We start from the raw sequence: 12,088 nt of genomic DNA on the forward strand, positions 1-12,088 counted from the left end.
TTATTCATCGTCATCATCAATCGTATTTATTGAGCGCTTACTATGTGCAGAGCACTGTACTAAGCGCTTGGGAAGTACAAATTGAAGGTACATCTCCTCCAAGAAGACTTCCCTGACTTAGCCCTCCTCTCCTCTTCTCCCACTCCCTTCTGTGTGGCCCAGACTTGCTCCCTATATTTATCCCCCCTCCCACCCCCACAGTACTTATGTACATATCTGCCGTTTATTTATTTACATGAATGTCTGTCTCCTCCTCCAGACTGTAAGCTCGTTGCAGGCAGCGAAAGTGTTTATTGTTATACTGTACTCTCCCAAGTGCTCCGTAGAGTGCTCTGCACACAGTAAGTGCTCAATGAATAAGAGTGAAAGAATGAAATAATTTGTATCTACCCCAGCACTTAGAACAGTGCTTGGCACATAGTAAGCTCTTAACAAGTACCATAATTATTGTTGTTGCAGGTCCCAGGAGCAAGGTGGGTTGGGCAGAGTGATGCAGCTGAGGGGCACCTAACCCTGCTGGTCTTTTACCAGGTGGAAAGAAAGAGCAGGAACCCAAAGCTCTGCCTTCGGGCAAATGGTCATCCCCCATTCCTCGGCCCTTCCCCTCCACACTCTCCTTCCACAAAAACAGCCTGGTGCTGAGGTCTTGAAAGAAGCATTTCCCCACCCAGGACAGATTGCTTACTCTGTGCCAGGCACTGTACTAAGTGCTGGAGTACGTACAAGATAAGCAGGTTAGACGCAGTCTCTGTCCCACAAGGGGCTCACAGTTTAAGTAGGAGGAACGACATATATTGAATCCCTATTTTACAGATGAGGAAACAGGTACAGTAGTGTCAAATGACTTTTCCAAGTTCACACAGTAGGTAAGTGGCAAAGTAAGGTTTAGAACCAGATATTCTGACTCCCAGGCCATAGTCTCCCTTCCCCTTTCTCTATTCATTCCCCTCATTTATTTGTCCATTTTTCCTCCTCCAAACCTTCTGAGGCACTGGGAGCCTGATCATCTGGGGGATTGCTACTTGCTTGGAAAATCTTTTGAGATTTTCTGCAAAAGCTTCTATAAATCCAAAATGTCTTATAATCACCCACTGGACAGGTTTAAAAGAATCTCTTAGTATCCAGATGCACAGCTTTCTGAATGAATGCCAGCAAGTAATTAATCCCCTGCCCTTAATGTCTAATTAAAGCACACAGACGAGCCAAGATTCACCATAATCAGACTTCACAAAACTCTGGGGGAGGGTTTTCTTCAAAATTGCCTGTGAACCCACCCACTGGATACAAAAACCCAGCAGCCCTGCTCATAACAAATGTCAGGCTCCTTTTACAGTCAGGGCTAAATTTAATGATAATAATTGTGGTATTTGTTAAACACTTACTATGTGCCAAGCGCAGCTCTAAGCACTAGGGTAGATAAAAGGTAATCAGGTCAGACGCAGTCCCTGCCCCACATAGGGCTCACAGTACTAATCCCTGTTTTACAGATGAGGGAACTGAAGCACAGAGAAGTTAAGTGACTTGCCCAAGATCACACAGTAGACATGTGGCAGAGTTGGGATTAGAACCCACACCCTCTGAGTTCCAGACCACACTGCTTCTTCCTACCTCCAACTCCCAGTCAAAGCCTGCCTCCTCCGGGAAGCCTTTCCAGACTAACTCTGTCTGGATCTAAGTCATCTTAACCCCAGGATCCCCTTCTGGCATTAATTATGTACACTTTTCTTTGTATCTGGGTTTTGTGATATTTAAGTGTTTTTAGTTGTGTCAATTTCCTTTATTTGACCGTTAGCTAATAGAGAGATTAGAGATTAATGTAGAGAATATCAATCAACAGAATTTATTAGAGAGGGTTAGTGACCCAATAAAAGCCACTAGTACTATGATCAATTACTCTGCACGGGTTCTCAGTCCTGCCCGAGGCTCAACCATTGTGCCTGCTGAGAGACTCCATCATTACTGAGCACCTTCTGCGTGCAAAGCTCTACACTATGCCCTTGGAGAAGTATAATAAGGTAAAAGATATAATCTCAGCCCTCAAGGAGTTTACAATCAAAGGAGAGACAGTCACAGAGTAATTAAATGGATTTAAAGATAGAAGGAAAAGAGATTGGAAAGATGAATGGGGGAATAAATATGTACTTAATGAGAGAGTACAGGCTATGTCTTCCTCGCTCTGTCTCTCCCCCAGCACAAAGAGAGAGAGAGAGAGAGAGAGAGAGAGAGTGTGTGTGTGTGTGTGTGTGTGTGTGTGTACGCGTGTGTACGCGCACATGTCCTGTCTCTCCCATCAGAATCTCATCCCCTTTCTAGCAGGGATTATATCTCCTCCCCCTGTGCTCCTCCTTTCAGGATCCACCACAGTATCTGCGGATATGTAGATCATCATCAATCATATTTATTGAGCACTTACTATGTGCAGAGCACTGTACTAAGCACTTGGGAAGTACAAATTGGCAACATATAGAGACAGTCCCTACCCAACAGTGGGCTCACAGTCTAAAAGTCATTTAGATTTAAAAGTCAAATGTAGATTTGGTTGGGTCTATCCTAACTCCCTCATTAGACTGCTACCTCCTTGAGGGCAGGAACCTATAGACTGTAAACTCTATCTATACTCTGTAAGCTCCCTGTCAGAGGGGAACATGACTACCTGGGAAGCAGCATGGAGCAGTGGCTAGAGCACAGGCCTGAGAGTCAGGAGGTCATGGGTTCTAATTCTGACTCTGCCACTTGTCTGCTGTGTGACCTTGAGCAAGTCACTTCACTTCTCTGTGCCTCAGTTACCTCATCGTAAAATGGGGTTTGAGACTGGGAGCTCCACGAGACAGGGACTTTGTCCAACCTCATTTGCTTGTACCCACCCCAGCACTTAGTACAGTGCCTTGCACATAGTAAGCGATTAACATATACCATAATTAAATGCTTTGTACAGTGCTTTGCACACAGTAAGTGCTCAATAAATATTACTGAATGAATACCAACTCTATAATATTATACTCTCCTGAGCACTTAGTCCAGTGTTCTGCACACAGTAATGAATATAACTGATTCATTGATTGAGTCTGGACTTCTCTTTTAGCTGCTTGTGATCCCTCCCTACGGGGCTTCATGCCATGCATTCCAAGTGAGTGCTCTGTAATTGTCCTTGTTGGGGGCGAGAATGGGAACCAAGGGAGCTGTGAACTATAAGTTTGACCCCGAGGTCCCTTCTAATCCAAATCTCTTTTCCAACGAAGAATGACGGGCTTCCCTGCTGCTGTAATTCCCCTATAAGTCAGTCCCCGGTTAAGTCTGAGACTACAAAATAAAAATCATTCAAATCCAAAACACCCTTCATGTTCATTCAAGCCTTGGTTCCTCATGTGTTGGGTGCCTGGGGAGCATTATTATTTCACGGTCAAAGTGCGGAAAAGCTCGAGGTGCTCTGTACCTAGTAAGCACTCAATAAATACCACTGATTTACTGATTGGTCCCAGATGATGGTCTAGCAAGCAGCCATCTGGCCCACACCATGAACTGGCCAGGGGCCCAGAAGTGCCTCTTGTTGCCAAAATCCACAGCTTCTATGGAAAACTGTTTCCTCCTACAATTGGCTTCTTTTTCACCCTGCCCCTCTGGCTATCCAAGGATCAGCCATTCTGCGTCTCAGAAGCTACATGTATGTCTGCTTCTTGTTTCGACTCATAAATGCAGCCGAGTCTTGAGTACCCAGGGACTGCAGGTCCAACTCGGGGCTCAGCCACTTTCCTTCCTCCTCTTCTTTCCCTCTGCTCGTTGGTTTGGGGCACTGGCCAGCACAACCAGCAAAAAGTAGAAAAGGTAACTGTCATTTCTCTAGGCCTTTCTCTCCCCAACCCTCAACACTACGGAGGCACAAGCATCAAAATCCAGAAGTAATAAAGAGAAATCTCCTTCCCACAGAGAGCCAGATCACATGTCCTGGGATTCTCCTGCCCAAACTGAGTGCTGCAAACTAAAGCCATCATATCTGGCAAGGCAGTAAGGATGTGGTCAGCCCCAGGAATGGGGGCAAGCAAGGGAATGTGTAAACTTCTAATCCCAGCTCCACAACTTCTGCTGTGTTACCTTGGGCAAGTCACTCAACTTCTCTGTGACTCAGTTACCTCATCTGTAAAATTGAGATTAAGAATGAGAGCCCGATTCTTAACCTTGTATCTACCCCGGTGCTTAGAACAGTGTTTGGCACATAGTAAGCATTTAACAAGTACTATAATCATTATTGCCATTAATAATAAAAGTAATAATAATAGCAATAGTAATAATAATAAAATTGTGGTATTTGTTAAGCACTTACTATGTGCCGGGCACTGAACTAAATGCTGGGGTAGATTATAAAATAATCTGGTTGGACACAGTCCCTATTCCACATAAGGCTCACAGTCTTATCCCCTATTTCGCAGATAAGGGTACTGAGGCCCAGAGAAGTGAAGTGACTTGCCCAAGGTCACACAGCAGACTAGTGGTGGAGCTGGGATTAGAATCCAAACCCTCTTTCCAAGACCATGCTCTTTCCACTAGGCCATGCTGCTTCTCAGAATAGGAAGGCAACATGTCTACCAATTCTGTTATATTGTACTCTCACAAGCACTAAGTCCAGCACTCCGCACACAGCTTGTACTCAATAAAAACCACTGAATATTTGACTGATTTATTGAACCTCAGGAAAAGTGCTAGCAGAGCAGGGGAAGCTTCATTCCGAATCCCGGGACCTCTAAACCAGGCAGGTCAGTATAGGGATCTGCCCGCACCATCAATTCCCACCCCACGCCAGGGCTTCTCCCAGTCAACTCACCCAGTCAGCATCCTTTATATCCACTTCCTCCATCCCCACTCAGTTTTCCGTCTATGCGGAATCTCTCCTCGATCCCCTTGACGTCTTGACGGAGTGCAGGAGTGAGTGCCAGTTCCTTGAACCTCCCCAATCCCGCCTGCCCTGAAAAGCTGCTGGCTGGCCTCTCTTCTCCCTTCCCCATTACAGCTTTATCAGATTGGGGTTATAAATAGTCTAGTGGGACGCACTTCTAAGTAGACACCAGCTCTGCCTGGAGAGCTATTCTGGGTAATCACACAGACGTTCCCAGGAGAAGTGGAAGGAAGGAAGGTTGTGACTGTGACAGAGACAGCCAGAGACCCTCCGACCCCAAAAGATGGACCTTCACCCTCCCCTTTAAAAAAAGGAAAAAAGAATCCAGATGACGTTTTCCTATCCGTATGATATAACTCCTGTAGCAAGAGTCCAGAGAGTGGAAAAAAAAAATTTCCCATTACTTGATACAGAGTGTTCTGCATAAAGTCAAAGGGGCCAACTTATGGCTTCTTCATTGCACAAGGAAATCACCATTTTGATGATGTTAAGGCAGGCTTGGAAATAGCCCCTGGCCCATGAATTTAGAACCCCTACTACCCTTCTCCTCTTAGGGTCACACCTGGAGAGTTCCCAGGACTCTACCCGCCTTGACTATGGCACGGAGAGTCAGGTAGAGGCATATCCATTCCATTCCTAGCTTGGGCAGTGGCTAGCAAATGGAAGGCAACCTGCTACAAGTCAAAACTCACCTGTGCTGGGCAGCAGTGACATGGAAGAGAATCAAGGGCAAAGACTCAAATTTACTGCACGGAAGGAGGCAATGGTAAACCACTTCCATATTTTTACCAAGAGACTCTATGGATACACTACCAGAACGATGGCAGATGGAGGTGGGGTATTCTCGGAGAGATGTGTCCATGACATTGCTATGGGTCGAAGACAACTCAAAGGCATAAGCCAAGACAAGACTACCCTTCTACTTCCCTTCCTGCTTCCCCGCTGCCTGCAGTGTACATTCCCACTCACCTTTTTGATTTTTCAAATGGGATCACACTATTGTGCTTTCACTGCTTGCTGGTTAACACCATTCCTAAAAGCTGCCGGGTTGATTCCTATTTTTTTAAGATTAATCGATTCTTCCTTTTTTTAAAAAAATCAATGCTTATTTGGGGAAATGCACCACTAAGAGGTCTCTGCAAATACATTTCAGGGAAATGGAAGACAGGGTAAAATCAATTTCGGACCTGTCGAAGGCCCCAGGCAAGGGAGTGTGTGGAAATAACCTGATGGGAATGGGAGAAAGTTCCCTGCTTCCACCGAACTAAGGTGAGGAAGGAAGGCAGAAACAAATCCTGTCCATCCAGAGTGATTGCTAAACAAGTAGAAGTTGGGAAGCAATAAGGCATAGTGGATTAGAGCACGGTCCTGGAAGTCAGAACGTTATGGGTTTTATTCCTGGCTCCACCACTTGTCTGCTGGGTGACCCTAAGCAAGTCACTTCACTTCTCTATGCCTCAGTTGTCTCATCTGTAAAATAGGGATTGAGACTGTGAGCCTCGTGTGGGACAGGACTGTGTCTAACCTGATTAGCCTAAATCCACCCCAGTGCTTAGTACAGAGCCTGGCACATAGTATGCGCTTAACAAATACCATTATTATTATTAGTAGTAGTGGTAGCTGTAGTAGTAGTTATAGTAGCAGAATCTATTGATTTATTGCGGCATACTGGGAGGAACAGAATAACAATGTGGCAAGTTTCCAACAAGGAGCTTGCATTCAAAAAGGAGAAAAAAGTTCTGAACTATAGAGGAGTCACCAACAGCACATAGGAACCAGAAAAATCACTAAATCTAGGAATTCTCAGTGGGAGCAGGTTCAATTTACAGGGAGCAATGCAGCATCAGGAAACGGGACGTGAGGTGGCTTGATGGTCCCAGAAGCCCACTTTCCTTTCTGCCAGAACAGCAGTAAGATGTGCCCCTTCCTCACCAGATGGGGAAACAGGCAGTGGTGGGCTGAAATCACCAGGAATTTGCGTAATCTGGTAGAAGAGATCATTTTTCAAAATAAAAAACTTTGACCATTTCCACTGACGGTGAAAATGGCAGCCGCTTACTTAAATGCCAGGTACTGTAATATGCTCTGGGGTGGATAAAAGCAAATTGGGTTGGACACACATTGGGCACGGTCTCAATCCCAATTTTACAGATGAGGTAACCTCTGAGGCCCAGAGAAGTGAAGTGACTTGCCCAAGGCCACACAGCAGACAAGTGGTAGAGCCAGGATTAGAACCCAGGACCTTCTGACTCCCAGGACCGTGTTCTACCCACAGTGCTATGCACATTCCTGACCTACATGGACCTACGTGCAGTCTGTCTATTATGTGTGCTTTTTGTTCCATGGGTATGATAAAATGGTGCTAGGAAATTAAGAAATTTGACAATGTGCTGCAATACCAGAAGAAACAGCTGTGTGCAATGTGCAATATGGGCCGGGGTGTTTGTGCTGTAACCTACTCCAGGAGGCCTTCCCAGACTGAGCCCCTTCCTTCCTCTCCCCCTTGTCCCCCCTCCACCCCCCATCTTACCTCCTTCCCTTCTCCAAAGCACCTGCATATATGTATATATGTTTGTACATATTTGTTACTCTATTTATTTATTTATTCTACTTGTACATATCTATTCTATTTATTTTATTTTGTTAGTATGTTTGGTTTTGTTCTCTGTCTCCTCCTTTTAGATTGTGAGCCCACTGTTGGGTAGGGACTGTCTCTATATGTTGCCAACTTGTACTTCCCAAGCGCTTAGTACAGTGCCCTGCACACAGTAAGCGCTCAATAAATACAATTGATGATGATGATGATGATGATGATGATGTGGGTTTTCTTGAATGCAGGATTCTCCAAAGACACAACCCCTGCTCTAGAGAAGAGCAGAGTGAACTGCCTCCATTTCAGTCAGCATGAATGGGCTGCAGAGCCTCTGCAGACTGCTGTCCAAGTAGTAGTAATAATAATAATAATGGCATTTATTAAGCACTTACTATGTGCAAAGCACTGTTCTAAGCGCTGGGGAGGTTACAAGGTGATCAGTTTGTCCCACGGGGGGCTCACAGTCTTAATCCCCATTTTACAGATAAGGTAACTGAGGCCCAGAGAAGATAAGTGACTTGCCCAAAGTCACACAGCTGACAATTGGCAGAGCCAGGATTTGAACCCATGACTTCTGACTCCAAAGCCCGTGCTCTGAACCAATTAGACACATAGAGATTCCAGTGGTTTATCATCCTCCTGAGAGAAGACAGAGACATTTTTATTTTTGGCTTTTGCACTGAGGAAGATTTCAATTTTGGGAGGACACACATATCACCATCTGCCAATCATCCTTATGATTTCCCTCTAGACCATAACCTCCTTGTAGGCAGGGAACATGTCTACCAACTCTGTCATACTGTACTCTCCCAAGCGCTTAGTAGAGTGCTCTGCACACAGTAAGCACTCAATAAATCGATCAATTGTATTTATTGAGCACTTACTGTGTGCAAAGCACTGTACTAAACACTTGGGAGAGTACAATATAACAGAGGTGGTAGACATTGATTGATGTTTCTGCCTTTCTGTGAGCCCCATGTGGGCCAGAGACTGTCTGATCTGATTGTATTATACCTACCACAGTGCTTAGCACAGTGCTCAGCATAAGGTAGGTGCTTAACAAATACCACTATTGTGATTATTGTTGTTGTTATTATTATTATCTGGTTAACTCATCACTCCTGTACTATAAAATCAGTTCCAGAGGATGTGGATCCAAGTTATTTTTCTCTGTTCCCACACCTTTACAATTTTGCAAATCCAAAGAAGCAGCATGGTTTAGTGAAAAGAGCACAGGACAGGGAGTCGGACAACCCAGGTTTTAATACCAGCTTTGCCACTTGCTGCCATGTAACCTTGGGCAAGCTACTTAACTTCTCAAGGCCTCGGTTTCCTCATCTGTAAAACGGGGATTCAATACTTGTTCTCCCTCTCCTTGAGACTGTGTGCCCCATGTGTACCAGGGACTGTGTCTATAAGTATGATGGAAGAACTGAGAACAAACAGCCTTTCTTATGATTTTAATATGCAGAGTCGGATCTGAGACCCTTTGTCTTTTCACAGAAACTCCTTATTCTTCCCAAAAACATTCCATGGAAGGGCTGTGAGCCCATGCCTGTATCTGAGGTACTTTGCAGGGTAAAAATAGGAGGGCAGATAAGAGTGCCAGAGTCGTGGGTAGTAGGAGGTAGAAATGTGTAAATGGGGCAGGCTCTCTCCAGGCTCCTCATGGATATAATAATAATAATAATATGTTAAGTGGTTACTTTGTGCCAAGCAAAGTAAGCAGCGTGGCTTACTGGAGTACAGGCCTGAGAGTTAGAGGAACTGGGTTCTATTTCCGCTCTGCCACTTGGGCAAGTCACTTAACTTCTCCGTGCCTCAGTCCCCTCATCTGCAAAATGGGGATCTGTTCTCCCTCCTACTTAGACTGTGGGATTACCTTGTATCTACCCCAACACTTGACACACAGTAATGACTCAATAAATATTATTATTATTATCTAAGAGAATACAGATAAACTAGAAAAGAGTTCAATTACCATCATATTGGCTGGGCTATTTCCTGGTTCCATCTGAAGCCCTCCTGAAATCACAACTCCTCCAGGAGACGTTTCTTATTACACCTTTCTTCTCCCTTAGTCATATCCTCCCAATTTCCACTCCAGGGCACTATGCCATTTCCGTACTGCTGTACTCACAACAACCCACAGGACTTTTATACCTATTTATTTTACATGTGCATTATTTAAGCTCCAACTCTTTCAACACATCTATCTTTCCGTCCTCTTCCTCCTCTCTGTAAATTGCTTTGTGTCGGACTCCCTGTTAGTCTGTAAGCTTCTTCAGGGCCGAGATGACGTCCTTTATCCCTACTGTACTCTCCGAGCAGGATGGCCTAGTGGACAGAGCACAGGCCTGGGTCAGAAGGTCATGGGTTCCAATCCCAGCTCTACCACTTGTCTGCTGTACGATCTTGAGCAAGTCACTTTCCTTCTCTGTGCTTCGGTTACCTCATCTGTAAAATGGGGATTGAGACTGTGAGCTCCACATGGGAAAGAGACTGTGTCCAACGTGATTTGCTGGTATCCACCCCACCATTTAGTACAGTGCCTGGCACATAGTAAGTTCTAAACAAATACCGCTATTATTGTCATTATTAGGTCAATACTCTCTTCACAGAAGACACTCTGTAAAACAATTGATCGGTCCTCCCACAGTGTCCCTCCCCACCAATTGCCACAGGAGTCAGAGGTCACAGTCTCACCCAGCATTCTGCCTGACCCATCTCCATCACTCCACCACACCTCCCTCTCAGCCCCAGGCTCTGCCACTGCCCCCATTGCTGCCTGCGGCCCCAGTGGTACAAATTGTGCCGATCGCCTACCAACACCTCAATCCCAAAGACATCGTGGGGACTCAGCTACCAACGCTGAGAGTGGGGGGCATCCCGCTAGACTGTAAATCTGTCTTCTAGACTATAAACCCGTTGTGGACAGGGATTGTCTCTCTTTATTGCTGTATTGTACTTTCCATGTGCTTAGTATAGTGCTCTGCACACGGTAAGTGCTCAATAAATACAGTTAAATGAATGAATTCACTGAATTATCCTTCCAGCAGCCCTGCCGGATGGGTAGGCTGGACTTGATTGGTATTTTGTACTCTTGATAATTAAAAATCCTCTTGGACTTGAGTGGCTAACAAGTCAACTGTTGACCTTGCCCAAGGACAGTAAAACTAAATAAATGAGGCCAGCCTTCTTAGCAGGGCCCAGTGGCTATTGCTCATGTACACTATGAGTCATACTTTGTATTTATCCAGGCCACTCCTCCTTAAGAGAGTCCCCTGGCCAGCATTTTGTCAATCAGGGGAGATCCACCTACTCAGCACATAAACCTTCAGGGCTAATTCAATAAACTCCCAGTTACACCCCTCTCACACCTGCAGTGAAACCATCCATTCAATAGCTGGTAAACACTGCGGGCTCCATCTTGATAGAAGCCTGCAGAAACCGAAAGATTCATTAGCAGATAAAATTGAGGGTTTCTCTGAGACGGTCTTTTTTTAGTTTCACTTGACTGTTTCATTCTGAGCATCTGAGCCGTTCAGGGGGCAGACACCTGAACCAGATCTCTTGGGATCCCTTCAGGACTGTAATTCTTCTACTCTATGATTTTCTGACTGGATTTAACCTGGGGAAATAAACCAGTGTTGGGTTTTTTATGGTATTTGCTAAGCGCTTATTATATGACAAACACCATTCTAAACACTGGAGTAGATACAAGATAACCAGGTTGGATACCTGTCCTGGTCCCACCCTACCATTGTATTATTTTATTTATAATTTATTCCATTTTATTGGTATTGCCAGGTAGTTTGCCAATATGAATGAATAACTTAACTCATTATGATTGCTCTGGACAGCTAAGTCAAGAGAGGAACTTAAGGGCCCTCGAGGTGAATCACTGGATGAGTATGGATCTGTCCTAGTTTATACATCCACAGAAGCAGAGAATTGGCAGGTGAATAGATGAACAGTATAATTATTGTCCTTTATTGCCAAATTAGCCTGAAATCAGGCCAAAATTCCCTGATTGCTCTTAGTTAACCCTCTTGGTGGTATTTCGGTGGCTAAGGATATGATGAAGGAGGCAACTTGTACTTCCCAAGTGCTTAGTACAGTGCTCTGCACACAGTAAGTGTTCAATAAATATGATTGATTGAATGAATAAATAATACAACCAAAAAGAGATGATAATTTTGCTAAATTGCAAAATTCAAGAAATGTTCTCTGGAATGTCAATATGAAGAGTTCTAGAGCAAAGAGGCCAAAATGCCCAGTTTGAGGGAGACAAACTCCAAATCTGGGCTTGATGTTTATAGAAGGGCATTCCAGTGCCATTAGAAGAGCCTATTAATATCTCTTTTTGCTTCAGCCTGTGGTAAGCATCATGGATTTTAGAAATAAAATAAAATAAATAAATAAAATAAAATAAAAGAGTCTAAAAGATGTTGGGGGGATAGTAGGGGGTAGGAAGGAAGGTAGACCATGGCTGACTCATTAGAAGTCAAAGTGTGGACTCCAGAATCTTCCTGGTAGTTCCTGTGTGGCTGCCCACAGTGAGCTTGCATTCTAGAGGGGGAGACAAATATTAATAAAAATGAAAA

At 44.5% G+C, this 12,088-nt stretch overlaps 1 protein-coding gene across 2 annotated transcripts in view; it reads right to left on the reverse strand.

The window, feature by feature from the left end:
* GSN (gelsolin) overlaps window positions 1-12,088 on the reverse strand; it is a 71,562-nt gene that overhangs the window by 41,325 nt on the left and 18,149 nt on the right. The window contains exon 1 of one of the 2 annotated variants that reach the window (XM_038744734.1): window positions 4,817-4,954. The exons of the other annotated variant lie outside the window; for it this stretch is intronic. Within the exon in view, the coding sequence (XP_038600662.1) occupies window positions 4,817-4,849 (33 nt within the window). The 5' untranslated portion in view covers window positions 4,850-4,954. Of the gene's footprint in view, window positions 1-4,816; window positions 4,955-12,088 lie in introns of those variants that run through there. 2 annotated transcript variants of the gene reach the window in all.

Source organism: Tachyglossus aculeatus, chromosome 4 (genome assembly GCF_015852505.1).
Source record: "Tachyglossus aculeatus isolate mTacAcu1 chromosome 4, mTacAcu1.pri, whole genome shotgun sequence".
NCBI classification, from domain to species: Eukaryota; Metazoa; Chordata; class Mammalia; order Monotremata; family Tachyglossidae; genus Tachyglossus; species Tachyglossus aculeatus.